The sequence below is a fragment of the Mesoplodon bidens genome, assembly GCF_964165515.1.
Source record: "Mesoplodon bidens genome assembly, chromosome: 7".
In the NCBI taxonomy this organism is placed as follows: Eukaryota; Metazoa; Chordata; class Mammalia; order Artiodactyla; family Ziphiidae; genus Mesoplodon; species Mesoplodon bidens.
Window position 1 is genome coordinate 54715007 of NC_138164.1, and position 19842 is coordinate 54734848.

The 19842-nt window shown below is 40.0% G+C and overlaps 1 protein-coding gene across 1 annotated transcript; it reads right to left on the reverse strand.

The window, feature by feature from the left end:
• Positions 1-4028: 4028 nt before the first annotated feature.
• WEE1 (WEE1 G2 checkpoint kinase) lies at positions 4029-18227 on the reverse strand. Its single transcript, XM_081239236.1, has 11 exons — positions 17563-18227; positions 15911-16116; positions 15385-15448; positions 14863-15035; positions 14257-14378; positions 10656-10802; positions 8076-8171; positions 7895-7980; positions 6371-6541; positions 6133-6278; positions 4029-5358 (listed from the first exon to the last, which is right to left on the reverse strand). Exons 1-11 carry the CDS (start codon positions 18136-18138, stop codon positions 5205-5207), a joined length of 1941 nt encoding a protein of 646 aa, XP_081095362.1. The 5' UTR covers positions 18139-18227; the 3' UTR covers positions 4029-5204.
• Between the last annotated feature and the right edge of the window lie 1615 nt (positions 18228-19842).

The window sequence follows — 19842 nt, forward strand, 5'->3', positions numbered from 1 at the left end:
AAAAAAAAAATCCCTTATACAATTTTGCTTCCTGATTTTTTTTCACTTTAACATTAGAACTCAAACATTTCCCTAGATCATAAAAATTCCTTGAAACTTTGCTTTAAATGGTTATATAGTATACTCTATTTATTTCTCTCATTTAGAAGGAAAGAATGCAGTGGGGTAGGGCAGCATTCCTAGCACGTGTGTGCATCTGTGCACAGGCACTTTTAGTTCACGGGATTCGATAAGAGGCCTCAGACTGGATTCCCCTCCCCCATTTCCTGCATTCCCCAAAACACTTCCAAACTTGTCTCATCCACACTCATTCTTCCTCTGCTCCAGGCTCAAAGGACTTGCTATGAATTGGGCTAGTAGTTCAGCCAAACACTTCAGGTTTGAACACTGAATCTTTGTACCTATATCATCTGGGAAATTTGTTTTACCACTCTAAATATCATGTGTAAAATGGGGATTTTTGTGTAGAATTCTTATAAGGATTAATGACATTATGTACGGAAAACATTTAGCACATAATAAGTAATCAATATATGATAGCACAAGACCCAGAGATTCCTCTCCAGCTGTATGGCTTTCTTCTCCCTTGCCCTGCTTTTTCAGCCATGTTTCTTAAAAATAATTTATACTTGCTGTCTCAACTTGCCCATCTCCCGTTTACACCCAACTCACTGTAATCTGTCTTTTGTTCCCCCTCCATTGACACTGCTTGCCAAAGACCTAGTGAACTTCAGATGCATTCATGGAGCTTTGAGTCATTTCTTAATCTTTTCTGCATACAGTCACAGTTAACCAGCTTCTCCTTCAAACTTCTCTCTTGGTCTCCCTGATACCAGAGTCTTCCCAGTTTTCCTAATTTTCATACTGTTCCTTCCTGTGCTCCTTTGCTGCCTCACTCTGCCCTTTAATTAGTGTTGCCCTCAACTTTCATGTGTCTGGAAAAAGCATGATTCTTTGCTATGAGATCTGAGTTGAAATTCCGGTTCTCCTACTTACCAAATTGAGTTCCTAAGTTACTGAACTCACCTGAGCCTCCATATGCTAATCTGTGGAAAGGGAACTCCTCTCCTAGATAATCAACCTAAATGGGGTCATTGTACACTGAACCTGCATTTCCCATTGGTGTAATGGATTGGTAGCCATAAACTAGAATTCCAGGCCTAGAAACTCATTTCATACCTCAAGAATGTCAAAATTCAAAACAAAGAATATGCTCTTCAAAATATTTATTAACCACATAAAACTAAACAATATGAACTATAATATAAATGTTCCTTTGAGGCATTTTTCTTCATGGGCTGGCCGAGGTTTCTTAGGCTCTTAGTTTAACGAAGTTTGGACAGAACATGCCATCTTTTCCTGGTAACTCTTCCTAGAGCATACAGATATTTTTCCTTACTCCAGAGACCTTTGAACTGCATTGAAAATTAGGGTCATCTGCCACAAAAAAAAAAAGTTCAATGACGTTCAGATGAAAGCCTTTCAAAGTTTTTGAAAGTTAAATGTTGGGGGAGGAACAGTTTCAATGTCTTACTCTTGCATTTATATAAAAATCTACTTTGCTGAGCTTGAGAAATGTCTAACAGTACAACCAGGTTTGCAGGAGAAATGTCTAGATCCACTCACTCCACAATGTCAATCAGTTTCAGTGATGCTTTTTACAGTTAAACAAATGCCTTCAAAATACTGAGGCAGTTTCCTCCAAATTCCTAGTTCCAAGCTTCAATTATGATTTTCACAATATCCAAAACACTTCCAAAATTTCTTTTGATCCATCCTGTTTGTTGATTGCTTTAACTGGCCTTTAATAATTTCACAAATAAAAATACCGTAAGGATGCAACAACCTTGATCTGTTGGCTTAAGTCAGTGAGATGCTTTATGGATATGAACTGGGGAGGAAGAAAAACTAATGTCAGGATGCTGCTGCTTAAGAATTAGGAGACAGCCTAAAGCATTACCCAAACCCAGCTGTTACCAATTTTTTTTTTTGCGGTACGCGGGCCTCTCAGTGCTGTGGCCTCTCCCGTTGAGGAGCACAGGCTCCAGACGCGCAGGCTCAGCGGCCATGGCTCACGGGCCTAGCCGCTCCGCGGCATGCGGGATCCTCCCGGACCAGGGCACGAACCCGTGTCCCCTGCATCGGCAGGCAGACTCTCAACAACTGCGCCACCAGGGAAGCCCACCAATTTTTTAAATACCATTTCTTGCCCTCTGGAACAGAGTAAAAAAATCAAATCGGCTCTTCAAAAGACATTAGTTAATTAATTAAAGGGGATTGCCTTGGATTCTTGGCAAGATAAAGGTAAGGCAACAGTTTCAATTTGTAGTCAACTGCAGTATGGGATTCCTACTACTCAACTGCATAATCAATATTTTAAAATTTTCTTCCTCACTGAAGTTAGCTTTCCAAAAAAGTAATTTTATCAGTGTTAAATATCTGCCTCAAACAATAACAGGCCTCTGCATTTTAATTTTTCTGGGAAATTCTTCAATGCTTCCATATTAGCACTTGCAGCTGATTCTCCCGATTCTGACCTTATGCTAACAATTCTTATTCGATTATAAAAACAAACAAAATCTGTTCAATGTGCAGTGTGCCAATCTAATGAAATCTAACAAGTTCTCATTCCATTATAAAAACAAACAAAACCTGTTCAATGTGCAGTGTGCCCATCTAATGAAATTCTATCCCCTTGTTTCCATGCATAGACCTCCTAGTTCAGGCCCTCCTTACTTTTACACTGATTTAGTACAATGGCTTTGAAGCCAATCTAAACCTAATTCCCACGATCCATTCTCTAACCTGCCACCAGCATCTTCCCAAGGTGTAGGTACATAAATTGTCCTTTGAGCCATCCCTCCAACATAGCACTTAACACATTTTATTGTCGTTTTGTGTTTACATGAATCTCCTCTATCTTATCCCAAGTCCCTAGTGGACAAAGACTATTTCTTTGGTCTACCAGTTAGTACATAAAAGGCACTTAACCTAAGTATACTGTATTGAATATGCCCAACTCTCATACCAGCTTTCAGAGAGCCTAAGAATTCCCTCTTTGAAAATCAGATTTCTTTCCTACTCAATCTACTACTCTTAAACAATATGTGAAAAACTTACTGCAAATCTTGATGAAAAACAACACCTTATTTTTTTCTTTGAAGCTAGTGCACTAGAAAAATGCACCTTAATGACTTAGTGATGTTCACAAACACCAATTATTCTATTTCTTATAGCTTTGTCTTCAGTGGCTGAAATGTATTACCTGCTCCAGCCTACACAGCTTTAAGTTTTTCTGTCTTCCATACCTGTCAGCTTTTATATCTAATTTATCTGCACCAACTCCTCTAGTGCTTCTAAATTGTACTTTTTAACATGCCATGGGCTTAAAAGCTAAAATAATCAAGGTTGTTAGAAATGTTTATAGCAGAAAGAAATAGACCCTAATCAAGAGAAATGATGTACCCATGATCAAAAAGCCCAAGGATTTTGCAATGTTCATTTTTACCTGCTAAAAGGCCTTCACTGCTTACTCTCTGGTTCTAATCTACGTAGAAAAAGATGTCACATAGAATTAGCACTGTTAATCACTTAAATTTGCACTCTCAATTCTAAAATCCAGCCCAGTTTAGTGAGTTAAAACCCTCCCCACTTCAAAACTCTCTTCTGTGACTCAGTTCAAATTAAAAAGTTATGAGTCCTATCCATTATATTCACTTAATAATCTAAAGCTATCTTAAACCACATTATACATTTCTAGCAGATCAAATGCATAATATGCAATGTGATATAAAGATATTATTTATGACAATAAACATTGAGGGTTGATGGGTAAATTTTTGTTAAATCTCAAAATGTAACTAATGTAGACTAAAGCTCATCATTAAATAATCAGTGTTTCATATTCTGTCAAAAATGTGCCCTCTGCTTTTAGTATTTCATATACATTATACTCTACATTTTAAAATGTAGTGATAATGGAGATAAAATAGTAGAAAACAGGCATCACAAAGATTTAGACAATTAAGGTTAGCTCAGAGTGACTTTTAATATGCCAATCAATGTTAATAAAACACAAGTCAAACAGACTAGTGCAAACATGTTTTAAACCAAAATAGGAAAACAAACAATAGACAAATTCTATTTTTTTGCAACATCTGTTAGCCAGTATTATTAGTCAAATGGCTAATCACACATAAAACATATTTTGTGATAAGCTTGGGACAGTCAGAAGTCATTCTGGCATTTCAAATAGCTATGTACAGTATCACCAAGATTAGTTTATATACACAAATATTGAAGAGAAACCAGGCAAAACTTTTAAAAAACAGACTAACAATATAATCAAGTACAAAACTTGGGTGGAGGGAGGAAACATTTTTTAAAAAGAGTCAGGGAAGGGCATTATCAGGAAAAAGTACAAAACCAGTAATAATTATACTACATTAATACAGCATTCCAAAGTTGGGGGGAAAGGTGCATTTCTCCAATGCACTAGCTTCAAAGTTCAAAGAAAAAAAAAGGCAAATAGCTGCTTTTCATCAAGAGCAGCTACATATTTCACATAATTGTTTTAAAAAGAAAGCCTATTAACAACGATGATTGTTTAATGCTACAATTTTACAGCAAAGACAAAACTAAAATAGCAGCAAATTCACAAGGCAGTACTTCCACAGAATATCATTCCATGGTTCATGCAATGCCTACAAAGTGCTCCCAGTTGGATATACAAGTATAATTCACAATTTTAAAAAAAGAAATATAAGATTGACACACAGGTACATTGAAGGCTGAGGAGTACTGAGTCTCTTAGCATTTCCCTTTTCAAAGGGAAAATAGGTATGTAATAAAGCCCTTGAGTCCTTTTTTACAAGTCACTACAGGGACAGATACCTTTTATTACAATGCAACAGCTAACTATAAGCAGCACACCACCACAGTGGTTAACCCTGGAAAGGCTGGTGTAACGTCCAACAGTGACTGACATCCTACAGAAGACAGACTGGTAAAAGTAGACAGAAGCCTGATATAGCACTGGTCAAAATACAGCTTTCAACTGTAATTCACAAATAAAAGTCCTAAAAGATATTTCAGTAAAACTACTTACACCGATTGAGAAAGTAATTGCAAACTGGATTCTAGCAGTGATTTCAACCTAGCTTCCTCTTGTCACAGTTTTTTTTGGGGGGTGGGAAATGAGTAGTTCAGTATATGGTAAGGCTGACAGAGCGGTTCATTTTCTTTCCAATAAGTCGAGATGTTCTATTACTCTGGGTGGTGGACCTTGTGGCCATCCGGTCAGTGAAGAGTGCTCTTTCCTCAGCCGCAGCTTTTGCCATCTGGGCTTTCTTGAGTTCTCTAAGAACGTAAAAATAGGAAACAAGACTTTTCACCTACTGTGTTAATCCTAGGAAGGGATCCTAAGAGGCCAAATACAAACTACATTATCAGTTGGGAGATCTTTGCATGATATCATTACTCTAAGATGCAGTTGAGGAAAGAAAAAATACAATATTGTGAAAATCTCTTTACAGAATACAGACAAAAGGAAAATTCCACTTCCTCTTTATATGAACTATGATGGCTATCAAACTAATGGCAAAGGAACCTTTAAATATTTCAAGTCAGTTTTATTAGGTTAGAATCAAAACGGCAGCAATAAAGCAAATGAATTAGAATGATCATTCCAACCAGTTTTCAAAAATGTCAGAGGTCATTCAGAGCAAATATGAGAATCATCTACTAACCTAATCGACATTTATTTCATCCTTTCATATAAATAAGTAGAATAGAACGTTTCAAGGAAAATGTTAGTTTATGGTTGAGAGTGTGGAGGGAAAAAACTGATACCTGCTCATTTTAGTTTTTGTGACAATTTGGGGCTTGGGGATTATCACCACTGCAAATATATGCAAGTTTAAAAAAATTTTAAGTCCATAATTTCAAACTTTAGAAACAACACAAATTTATAGGTCAAAAACCAATGTAAAGCAGAAATCCCCAATCTTTAACCATATAACATGCCAAGCCACTATATTCTTCACTGATGGAAAGCCTAAATCATCTCTCATTAAAATTTGAGAATAAAAATGAGAAAGTAAAAACAAAACAAACAAAAACCCCATCACTTACTTCTGCAAAAGTGAATTTTTGAACTTTTCAGCATTCAGTTCTATTCGTAATTGTTCTGCACTCTTCCTAGAAGCAGACAGCAATACTGAATGCTTTACCAGTGCCATTGCTGAAGGTCTTCTCTCTGGATCGGGATGAATCATAACCTTAAAAAGAGAAGTAAAATTAATGTAAAGACATGCAATTTAATAAAATATTGAATCATGTCAATAAAGTGCCTCATATATAAAATGCTCACTTTTAGCAACTCTGTAAATTCTTGGGAAAGCACTTGTGGAATCCGAGGTAATCTACCCTGTCTGATTTCATGCCATTGGTCTCCATTTCTGGGAAGAGGCTCAGCACCAGCAGCACATACCACTGTGAGGGCAAGGGCAAAAATATCCGCTTTTGGTAGATGAGTATAGTTCTGTAAAATTAAAAAAAAAAGAAAAACTTAAGGGAATATAAAAATGGCCAAAATAAAGTAAGATTACACCTCAATGATGATTTGGGTGAGAAATAAAACGAAATTAAAATGTCCAATGCCACATTTAAGTTTAGGACCTATTCAGAGAACAAGCTAAATTTGGGGAGATTATTATTATTTTTTTTAATGATAAAATAATATACACTCTGGGGTGGGAAAGTAAACACATTTCTAAAAGTATTTAGGCATTTCTAAAAGGCCTCTTCTTTATCACTAGCCCAACTCAACTCTCAGAAGAAACTCCTATCCCCCTAGGGGCATTCATATGAAAATACAAAACATACATACATCAACAAGTCAGAAATATTCATATACATATAAAAAGAACAATGGGGCTTCCCTGGTGGCACAGTGGTTGAGAGTCCGCCTGCCTGCCGATGCAGGGGACACGGGTTCGGGCCCCAGTCCTGGAAGATCCCACATGCAGCGGAGCGGCTGGGCCCGTGAGCCATGGCCGCTGAGCCTGCGCGTCCGGAGCCTGTGCTCCGCAACGGGAGAGGCCACAACAGTGAGAATGAATGAATGAATGAATGAATGAATGAATAAATAAATATAAAAAGAACAATGGAATCATACACTTCATTTGTTCTACTTGTTCTATTTTTATTCAAAACTCTTATCAAGAAATATTTTGCAACACTCTTTTTGAAATAGCACTATTAACTATGTGCCATAATTTACTTAATCATTCCCTTATTGCTAAATACATATGTACATCGTTCTCAATTTACTTGTACATGACTACCTCTGAAGGAGAGACTCCTAGAAATGGAAATTCTGGGTCAAAGGGTACATGATTTTAAAATGTTGAAAGATACTAACATTTTTTTTTAAGATTTTTTTGATGTGGACAATTTTTAAAGTCTTTACTGAATTTCTTACAATATTGCCCCTGTTTTACGTTTTGCCACGAGGCATGTGGGATCTTAGCTCCTCGACAAGTGATCAAACCCGCACCCCCTGCATTGGAAGGCGAAGTCTTAACCACTGGACTGCCAGGGAAGTCCCAATACTAACACTTTGATCCCCAAAAAGGCAATGCCATTTTAAAGTTCCATCAGTAGTGTATGGAAATTTCTCTTTTACTGCAACTCCACCACTGCTGAATATGATAAATCTTTGCCTTTACTGACTTTTGCTAGATTAAATACGTCCACAGCTAACAGTTTACACTTTCTATTTTGTATTACCTTTCTACAAGTTATTAGCTTAAAATTTCAGTACATCTGCATTTACAGTTTTCTAGCAACTTGTAAGTGTTACAAAGCAAATGGCTTAAAGGAGAAAAACTACCTCCTGCAAAACTTCATTTGCAAGAAAACGGCTATCACCCTCTTCAACTTGTGGACTAGAGATCCTTGTTACATGCCCAAGATCACCTAGAAGTATTGAAAGAAATACAGTCAAGAATTAAAACAAACCAGCCTCTCCCTCTTTATTTTTAGGAAATAATCTGGTTATTTTTCTTTCTTACCTATTTTAAACATAACTTTGTTGGACACCCAGTCATCTTCATCTCCTTCTTCAGAGGCAGCATTTGGGATTGAAGTTCGAGATATGAAAATATTACCTGTCAAACAGTTATTTAGGTAAGCCATACTAACAGTTAACAGTTAAACCAAAGTTCACAAACAAGTCATATAACAGAATCAACCAGAAAGCTTTTAAATATATAGATTCTTATGTGTTCTACACCAAACCCAGTGAGAATGAAAATCTCAGGGGACAAGAACTGGGACTATATTTTCTAGGAATATATTTTCTGGCCTAGCACTGGTCCTTGAACACTTGGAAACCATTGCATTAGACCCTTGTCACCTACACACTGATCTTCAGCAGTTTTAATTACTTAGAAATAATACAAAAGGCAATTAACATACTAATTTGTGATGCTGCCAAAGAACAAATTTTAATCTAATGCTACAAGACTGGTGTGAAAAGAATAAGTCATGTAGCTATTGAGTTTGGCTGACCATACAGCATCTACATCCCAATGAGGTTCTGTGGTTCACTATTTCTGCTGTACACATTTTTTTTTTCTAATTCAGGTAAGCTCATGATTAACGTAAGTTTTAGTGGCAGATTTTATTTTAGTAGTTTTATCAATATAGTATAGAATTTATAAATGTTACATTCACTAGAGTCATCTTTCCAATTTTGCTTTATTTACAGGACAACTTATTTTATGGTGATATTTATAAATTTAAAACTTCACACACCTTAATATTTTCAACTTTTGTACTTGTAATATAAGCATCCACTATGTTTGTCTGACATTTAATACAAGCTATGAGTATGGGCAAACCTTACTGATCCACATTAACTGCCATCAGTTCAAATATAGTTTTTCCTTTTTGAAAATAAACATTTTAGCAAGTTAATGTACAAAAATTCTTCACATAATTCATATAATTAAGTTGTGCAAAATGATTTAAATTCCCATGAATCACACATATTTCCATAGATTAAAAAAGAAAAAAAACCGCACCCCATTAAATTCAACTTAAAAACACCTAGCCTACAATGTTTAACTTAAATCCATCAACCTTTTAGTTATAACTTCTAATTTATAGGATAGAGAAAGGAATAAGCTAGGAAGCAACCAGTCAAACCCAGAAGAAAGGATATCTTGCAAGACAAGGTCTGTATTATTATTATTATTTAAGTAGGGGAAGGGTAAAACCTAAAAAAGAAAAATGGATTTAACCTGGTGTAATGCATGGTCCTGAAATGGATACGAGTTTGGACGAATCAACTGTTAAGGACTTTGGTCAACTAGGAAAAATTTTAATATGATCTGGCTACTAGATGATATAAAAATTTACTGATATGGAAAGGTAGAGACAGTCGTCTTAAAAAAAAAGTTATGGGGCTTCCCTGGTGGCGCAGTGGTTGAGAGTCTGCCTGCTGATGCAGGGGACACGGGTTCGTGCCCCGGTCCGGGAGGATCCCACATTCCGTGGAGCGGCTGGGCCTGTGAGCCATGGCTGCTGAGCCTGCATATCCGGAGCCTGTGCTCCGCAACGGGAGAGGCCACAACAGTGAGAGGCCCGCATACCGCAAAAAAAAAAAAAAAGTTATAAAACAGTACGTACATTATGATGTTATTTTTGATTAAATGAGAGGGATTTGCACTAAAATGTTAGTGTACGATTCACTTGCATACTTTTTTTTAGCAGCACTGACATTCTAACTGTAGTTCCAAAGATTAATAGAAGAATGGGAATTTAATTTTTTTTTTAGTCCACCTTGTCTGTATTTAAAAATATTCTACAATGTACTAATTACTACTTCTGTAATACAATTTTGTTCCAGTTTAACCTAAAATTATGTAGGCCTAGACCTTGATTCGTACCACTGCACCTTCAGTTTGAAACCTCATAAGCCTTTGAAAGAATACTATGAGGTTGTTCTGAGCCATAGTATGGTCGATCTACTAGAGCCATTTATATATAAAAATCAATTTTTTAGCTGAAAATGATCGAACGGTAAAGAAAAAAAATAAAACCACTATGTTCCTAAACTCTCCAGTGCTTATTTATCTGCAACATTTTAAATACATTTATAATCACAATACATCTATCATTTTGTTTTCTGGGTCATACAGTGACAATTTTATTATTTCTTTTACAGACTAGAAATACCTCCAGGTTTGTAGCACCTATGTTTTCAAATTTCTCATTTTATTCTAATAACCATGTTAGTGGCACCGGCATTAATTTAAAATTATGGATCTATAGCCTAGTACAAGAGACGGGCTTTAAACACAGGTTCTTTTAGTCTCCCGAGTCCCACTCCGAGACTATGTGGTTCCCATAAGATGCCGCACATTTTTTTTTTAACTTTTAGTAAAAATGAGTTTGTTATTTCAAATTTGGGATAACAAGGGAAGAGGTGATGGGAAATAAAACAATACTAATAAGTGGGTCAAAAATCTTTTAAAACTAACAATGAAAAAACAAAGTAAGATGTTTATGTTCCCATATTATTTTAATGAAGTCATTTATTCTCTATAACCCTAAAGAACACAGGTCAGAGAATCTATAATACTTACTAGGCTTTATATCCATGTGAACCAAAGACATTGAATGAATATACCTCAAGCCCCGGCCAACTTGCAAAAGGAGATCCTTCAACTCTGCTTCTGTAAAGTAACTCATGCTTCTGTAGTTTTCACTTATGGCATCAGCTAAACTTCCACCTAACAAACACAAGAAAAATTAGAATTTTCTTCTTCCTGAAATATTATTTTTCTTCCATCTTTACTGTATGACCACACGCAACCAAGAAAGTGACATTTTATATAGGACCTATTCTCTTCAACCTGTTTGTGAAATCAAAATTTTATTTATTCTTTCAGTAGGTAAAACACTCACATGGGTACAAAGTACAATGTAAAGTCTCTGTCTTATGAATACATACTTCAGCAATGCACCTGGTTCTCTTTCACAGAGTAAATCAATGTTATCAGTTTCTTACGTATTCTTTTCAACTCCTTTTTACACAAGCGAAAACATATTTTCATTATCTTGAAGATCATTCTCTACCAATATACAAAACTACCCCTTTCTTTCTTGTGTCTACAGAATTCCACTGTATAATTGAATGGTAATGCACTAACCAATCCCCTAATTGATGGACATTTAGAAATAATTTCCAAGCCTTTAATACTACATACTGTGGTCTCAGGAATAACTTCGTACATTGGTCATTTCACACGTATTTACTATATCTCCTACAAAGAAACTGCTGGGTCAAAGGGTATGTACAATGTAATATACACATGCATAGGGTGTGTGGGAGACAGTGTTTTATTAGATATAGAATAAATTTCTGTAGCTGAGAGGGCCATTTCTGTTTATCCTGCAAAACCGCTTAGGGTTGGTATTCACACCATCAGTGCCAAGATCTGATTGCCTCTGAAAGCTCACATAAAATAACAGTACACTCAGTTTCTGATTTCAAAATGGCTAATACTTAAATTCTGCTAGCACAAGCTTATGTAAATCTGGGGATTTGGAAGATAAATCTGGGGCAATAACACACACACACAGAGTGCCCCTTAGAGAAGCCTGTACCAATTCATACTCCCATGTTTAATGTGTGAGAATACCTGTTTTCCCACACACTTAACAAGAGTCTAAAAATTTTGTAGGTAAAAAACAGTATCTTAGTATCGTTTTAATTTATACTACCCTTACTATGAATAAGAACATAACCTGCTTTTATAGAATCAGTCAAACCAATTAGCTCATTTGTTTATACTTTAAAAAACTTTAAGTTTATACTTAAAAACTTTGTTTATACTCTGTCTCAGAGGAAACGAGGAGTTATTGTAATAAATAAATAAATAAATAAACCACTTCCACTTAAAGCATAGTTGGGAATAATAAAATCAGAACCAAGGTAATAAAATCTAGGTCAATGATATACTACTCAGAAAAGGAGGTCCTATAATTTGAACAAGACTGAATAACAAAACGTCAAATGTGTTTAAAAATAAATAAATAAATCACACACCTGGAGAGTTTAGGATTAAGTATGTTTTCTGAACTTAACTTGAACAAATCCTGAACTGCAGGAGGGCTCTAGGATGGAGCAGGTCAAGAAGCCTGTCAGACAGGTGAGCTTGGAGTCCTAGATCAAGTTTACCAAGAAATAACATGGCTGCTTTTTAGTGGGTCTAGCAACTACAGCTAGGCCAGTTCCTTCTATCTTGTTGCTGAAAGGGCAAGAGGTGAGAAAAGCAAACCACTGATCTTATATTTCAGGTTCTCCTCCCCTATCGATCAACATTTTTCTACACCTGTTTATCAAGAGTAGAAATTCAGTCTATCACCAAACCAAGAAAAAAGGCTCAAAATGCAAACGATGTTTGAGACAATAAGGAAATTCAGTTAAGATAAAGGATATCAGTTAATCAACACAACAAATGAATGATAACAGAATCCTTCCCTGTGAAACTGTAGGAAAGGATCTAAAGACCAGGCCTATTAGGACATTCAAGGGTCTATGTGGAGAGAATGGTGGAAAAGGGAAACAAAAGAAGAGCTCACAAATGTATCTAGATAGCCTCACTGTCTTTCATCTAAGCAAAATAAACAACCATACAAAGAGGCAGTCCTATTTTACAGAGGTCTATTTGTTTTTTAAAGATCCATATTCCTTAAGTGTTTTACAATGTTCCAAAATAATAAACTATTTCAAAAGATTATTTTATAATCTAACTTTATTACAGGACAAGGTCTCTGTAATCTGAGAGGGTTAGCAAGATGGCTCATTCCCTCCCGACTCCCAGGCCCAAGAGTTTTCTCAAAATCGTCTGAATGACACAACCATGTATCTGGACCGTGGCTGAAATACTTAAGAGAGTCAGCCACATCCAACAAGGTGAGAGGCAGAAAGAAACTAAAAGGAGATGGCGTCTAGCAAATATGGAGGGGAGAAGGTATTACGGTAAAGTTGTACTATTATTAAATGCAGTTACTAAAAAATGGAGGTTAAGAAACACAAGGCCATGGGCGATAGCTTCAAAAATGTTTTGACGGTATGAAGAGAAACATTTCAAGAGATGTGTGAAACAGAATAGCAGCAATGCTGTATACTGAGCACTTATTCTTTCAAGGGTGGAGATTAAAATGACAACTCAATGAGAAGTCAGGTATGAGAAATGAGTCTTTTACTTTTGTTTTGTCCATTGTTTTCAAATACAGAAAACCTGAATCTACTACCTATACCACTTATTTATTCACAAGCTATGAAATGGCTGGTCTTAAGAAAAAATGAGAATCAACAAAAATAATCTTTGCTACTCGACTGTTCATTAAGTTCTAAATTCTCCAATATTCACTGAAGATATACAGAAATAAAAATCCATCATATGTAAAGATTTAGGTATTTAATAACAGCTGCCTGTAAGAATCAGAAGTGAGGCCAGGACTCTGGTAAAGCTTTAATAAAAAAGGAAGGACACACGTTGATTGCTGAAGGACCTGCTGAAATTCAAAGCTATACAAAGGTCCAAAGTTAAACCTCTATAAATGCTTGTTTTAGCGGGGGAAGGAGGGAGGGAGGCACAACTAGGGAACTAAAAGAGCATAACTCTTACTTTATAGAAACATCTCAGTGCGTTCTAGTGGTAAACTAGGTTGGATAGATGGAAGGGGGAGCAAGATTCAACAAATGGCTAAATTTATATCAATGGAGAGTCACTGTCATTTTATGAGTAACCAATATCAGTTTTAGCAGCACATAAAATGAAATGGAAAGGGAAGGCTAGATGAAGGGAGCCTGGATTATTAACTACTATATCCCCCCCACACACTATGCTAAGTGCTAGGGATACCAAAATATATATGGCAAGGCTGCTGTCCTCTCAAGAAAATCAGTTTAATTTGAGTAACAGGCACACAAATAACATGCACGGTTCTACTATCCAGGTAGCAAGGACAAGGTTTTCAATATTAACTTCCACGTAAGAATTACTTGCACTTGAAATTCATGTTGAAATTCAAAGATCAGGCTTCTGATCTTTGAATTTACAAGAGATAAAAGATATACAGAGTTAGAGCAAGACTTTAGATTAAAAGAAATATCTCCTTGGTGTTCATTTTCTTGAGCTTACGAGTTTACAGGGGAACCATTATATTACTCACCATTACAATATTCATTCTGTATAAGCATATGATCATCTTCTGCCCATGCAGAGAAATATCGAACTACATGAGAATGTTGTCCAAGCACTGCATGAGCATATACTTCTCTCAAAGCGTTCTGCCTAGAAGTTTGAGATTAAGAGAATGGTAAATCATTTTTATTCAAGCCTGAACTGAGTTAATTTATCTGAAAGTTCATAAAAGAATCTTGACTTCTGGATCTATCATTATGCTGAAGGACAACTTGCTTGAAAGAGAGGGAGTTAAAACTCTGTACCAGATTTTTCCAAAGACTTCCATTAAAGAATATTAGAAAGAAGGAAGCTTGCTGGCCCTAGAATTCAGAAGAGATGAAACTCCACTTTACTATGAATTAATGGATGCTACTAGAAATAAGAAATTTAAGTTAGGCTCCAAGATCAGACCCCTTATATTATTCTTCCAAGTCCAGTAAGAACTAATGGTACAAAATGAAATGGATCTGATTAAATCATTACAACTTCTCAAACGTTAGAGAATTAAATTCAGTGATTGACCACCTAAAACCTTAACATTTGTAACATCATACTGAACAAAAGAGCAGAAGACAAAATCTTTAATACATACTCATCAACAGAGCCAGCCAATGGCTTTTTTGATCGCTTTATGGCATAAATGCATCCATCCAGCCTCTTCACACATTTAAACACAGAACCAAATTCTCCAGAGCCAATCTTCTCTAGCTCATGAAATTCTGTTGTATACCGTGACTTCATATTGCTTTCAGTAATTGTAATTCTCTGTAATAAAAAGTGTATCCATATATATATATAATACAAAGGTATGAAAATGATTTTTTCACTATGGTGATAGCACTATGTGTGAAATTTTAAAATTATATCTTATGTTTTGCAGGTGCTCTGTGGGAACTGTTCCATTTGTAAATGTGTTTTTGATGAACTTGTGAGGAGTGACAAATTCCGCATCCTCCTATTCCACCATCTTGACTCCTCCCTAAAAATTATATCTTATGTTTTAACATGCATATATGGTAGCTTGCATATGTGGCCTATTTAACATGTATATGTGGTAGCTTGTTAAGACGTAGAAAATCAAATTTCAAAAACAATAAAATCAAAAGCTATTTACTTTAGCAGGTCTTGTTTCATCTTCAAACTCATAATCACTGGCTTCCATGTCTTCACCACAGGAACTGAAAAATATTATTTTTTCCATCAACATATCTGACATATACATCAACTAGAGATCCAAAACTTTGTCTGAAAGGTATGTAACAAAATGAAAATTTAATGAATGAAAACGTAAAAGAAATCATTTAACTTTGTAATGACAAGATACAGCTCAACTGATGGAAATGTTGTTCTTGCTTAGATACACCAACACCACCACACATATCAAAATTAAAGCCTTTGTAAATCAACCTTCTCTGCCTGTCTCATTTTGACACCAGCAGATTTCCTACTATCTAGGCTTTTTATTCCTTCCTTTCCCACACCACTCTTTTCCACAGGTGATTACTGAGAATTGCTAGTAATGGAGAAAATTCTCAGTGCATAAACTTCCATGTCATTCAGTTGAAACTAAATTTTAATAAGTATACCAAACCAATCTTGGGTGGTTGAGGAACCAAACTGTTGAATAATAAATAACTTACTCATTCCAGTATGTTCTCTTTCTTCTACGACACTGTCCTGAGGAATGAAGCAACACAGAATCTGGAGTAAAAGGATTAATATTCACTTGAGGAGTCTGTCGTATGTCAAATTCCCTTTTTCCTGACTTTTCTGTGTCCATGAATAGAGAAACACCTCGGAGTTTAACAGAACTGGAATCGATTCCTCGAGCTTTGGAGAGCAAACTCTAGGAGGGGGAGAAAAAAAAAATGTTTAGGATCCAAGTGCTATAGCTGGCCTTCTCAACCTAACTTTCAACAAGGCTTTCAGGAGGCTGAATGTGTAGGTCAAAACAACACACAAGCCTTTGTTATCTTTCAAGCAAAATAAACAGTGGTTAACTTAGGAGCCTGAAGCTGGATACTAACCACCTTTTCTGAAAATAAGGTCTCTAACCCTAAAAAGAATATAAATGCAGACTAAAATTAAGTTCATTCTAGAGGATAAAAGTTAACAAAACCTTTCAATCCATCTAAAAATGGAAAGCAGTCAGGGAGCCCCATAAAAGCTCCCCTCCCCCATCCAAGTAGGGCTTTGAAAGCCTCCTCCGTAGGACTCCTCCCCTCACTTCCAGAGGGATCTTGCCGTGGGCAAGTCGGCCAGCAAACAGTAGAGCACAAAAGCACACATCTTCCTGAGGTTTATGACTAGTAACGGTACTGAAACTGACTCACTTAAAAAGGTGCATTTCCTGCATTAATCTTATAAATGCGGCGCCTGTCTTAATTTCGGAAAGTGTCCGTTTTAAAATCTTGTGTTACCTCTAAAGTTCTAGAAGTGGTCATCTGCTTACTCACTAGCCATTCAGCAAACAGGTGCTGAACACCTACTTCTTTAAGATACCTTATCAACGGTATATGAAAGCCTGAGGGTCCAGGCAACAACACCAATGCTGGTTTTTAACAGTTGGACGTTCCTAATCCGGACACTTAGGCTGACCAAACTTGGGAACTGCAAACCCAAGGGTGTAAACAAACGCTTACCCAATAAATATTCTGTCCGGAAAGAGGCTTAAACGCTACCCCTGAGATATTTACGAATCTTTTTAAGACTGTAAATGCTCGAAGGCCAGCCTTTTCTCCCAAGTCGAAGCGCAGTCTCCCTCCGTATCTCAAACTTTCCCCCATAAGACCACCTGATACGAAACGATAAGCGCATGAAATTTTTTTTTTTAACCGAACTCCTGCGTGCGCCGCCCAAATTACAGGACCGATCACTGCGTTTAAAAGGCACCAGATGGCTGCGGCGCTCGGGAGTGTCAGGTGGTCGGGCCAGGACCACTCGAGCATCATTCCAAACCACGTTATCGGTGCCACACTCCCGGCTGCCACGCTCGGGGCGGCCCCGACTCGTCAGCCACCTGAACGGCGCCGATCAGCCCCTTTGAAAGATGAAGAAGTTCCAGACGAGGCCCATTGTTCAGTTACTTAATCTTAACGGACAACTTCTGGGCAGGGCCCAAAAGAGGGGCTGCCAACTTTTTTGTTGCGGCGCAGAAGAGCGAGCGCGGGTGCGGCCCGGCGGTTATGTAACCGAACCCGGGCAGCGCCGCGCTCGGCTCCCGGCGCCACTGCCTTTTTAAAAGGCTGGGCCGGCTCGGGCTCGGGGCGCCCCAGCAGCTACGTCCTCTCACCTTGGGGGTGTGCGGCGTGTCGAAGAGCCGCAGCTTGCGGAAGGTCTTGTGGGGCGGGGTGCCCGGGTGGTCGGGCAGCGGCGAGCAGGGGCCCTCGCCAGCCCCGCGCGCCCCGCAGCCCCGCGGGGACGCATCCCCCGGGCCGCCGCAGCGCACAGGAGAGAACGAGCTGCCCAGAAAGTAAGCGGCCGCAGGCGACTTGACCGGCGACGAGGAGCCGAAGCCCTCTTCCTCCCACGAGTCGCCCTCGGCCCCGCCGCCCGCCACGTCCGCGCCCGGGCAGGCGCCCCGCAGCAGCATGTCCTCCTCCAGCTCTCCGGGGCTGCCGGGGGCCGGGCCGGGCGAGCGGCGGCGCTCGGGCCCGGGCTCTGTGGGGCTCCGCGCGGGCGGCAGCGGCGAGTCAGGCTCCTGAAAGGCCGAGTCCTCCCCGGTGCTGTGGCCGCTGCCTTCCTCTTCCTCTTCCTCCTCCTCCTCCTCACAGTCGCTGCTGGGCGAGAAGATCAGCTTCTGCCGCAAGGTGCAGGAGGCCCCGGCGCGGAGGGGCGGCGGCGGCTGCTGCCGGCTCAGGAAGCTCATCGCGCCCACGGGGCCGGGGCGGAGGACCGGAGAACCTGGGCCCGCGGAGTCCAGGGCAAGGCCGGCCCAGGGGGCGGGTCCGCCACGTGCGACTGGGCGCGCCTGGTGACCGCGGCGGCGGGCCTGCGCGGCGGCTCCGGGACGCTCGGGGCGGCGGCCGGCGGCGGCGGCGGCGGCGGCGGCGGCGCGGACTCTTCTGCAGAGGCGGGGGGGCCTGGGCGCCGAGGCTGGGGTCTCCGCAGGTCCAGCAGCAAGTTCGGGCTCCGCGGCTTCCCGCGACCGTTAACCACGTGAGTGACCAGTCCACCAATCCCCGCCCAGCCCGGGGTTTGAAAAAAAAGGAGGGCGCGACGTAGCCCGCGGGGGAGGGATCAACTACGCGATTTTGGCGCGAACCCGCTGGCTCCGCCCCACGCCACGCCACGCCCCCCGCTCTGCGCGGATCCAGGCCTGGGCGGGCGCTGTGCCGTGGGCCTATGAGCAAGCTGGATGGCTGGGAGCTGGGTCCGCCGCCGCCCGGACAAGGCCGGGCCGGGGAGCAGAGGCAGCCCTCTGGGAGGAGCGAAGGGTACGGACTGGACTAGGCCGAGCCGAGCGCAGCCCTGGACACGACTTCCTCGCCGCCTCTCCGGCTCCCCGGAGTCAGGAGCGGGACTTGCGACGGGGGAGCCCTCGGAGTCCCTGCGGGTCGCGGGGAGCGGGGGACCGCCGTGGCCCTTGGGCGCTGCCCAGGGAGACCGACCTCCTGTCCCGCATCCCTTTGGTGCCGGACCCTGGGGCTCAGTGGGCGTGGCTGTGGGGAGTCTGGTTGCAGGGTCGAGGTCTGAGTCGGGAATGGTGCCTCCGGCCTCTGGACCCTTGCGAACCGTGTGCAAATGGGTTAGACCGATACCGAAGTCAGCCGGAAGACGGACGCTCGAGTTCTCGAGGCGAGGTCACTGGATGCGGGGCGACCTCTGAGCCTCAGTTTTCCCCCAGAGAGTCTGTTAGGGGCCGGTGTGTCCGCCGCGAGGGGAGCGCCGGCAGGCCATGGTCCCCTCTGCCGTCCCCGCTCTCCACCGCCCGCCCCCCACTTGCCCACAGTAAATAAAGCAGCACCACACTCGGCCCTAAGCACAAAACCAAGTGCCCACCACGCGGCCACGGTGTTTATATTTGTTTGCCAGCACGTGGGCAAGTGTTGGCAAAACAGATTGGCTCAGCTCGCTGCAAATTTCCAAGCAACTTGAGAAAAAATTTCTCTAGTACTACGTCAAATTGTGATTTAATCCGTCCCTTACTGTCGCACATAGAAGTTTCTGACAATTTTTCAGTTGTAACCCCGTAATGAATATTGTTCCTTCTCGTGTTGTTTTTCCTCTGTGTTTTGTTTTTTATTCTTTAGGATACATTCAAAGAAGTGAGAATTACTGGCTCAAAGTATATATAAACTGCCACACTGCCTTTCAGAAAAAAAAAATTTACGTTCTCACAAGCGGTGGATTAGAGTACACCGTTTGGGACTTCTGGACGTCAGTGGGTACTTAATGTTTGTAGATGTAGTTTTGTTGTTTTGATTCATATCACTGGACAGTTTTCATGGGCTTAATGGCCATTTGCATTTATCTCTCTTGTCTTTTTCATATTGTGGCACTTTATGGATATTAACACCTGACCATATATGTTGTTCTAACACTTTTCAAAGGTTAAACTCAAGTTGGTTTT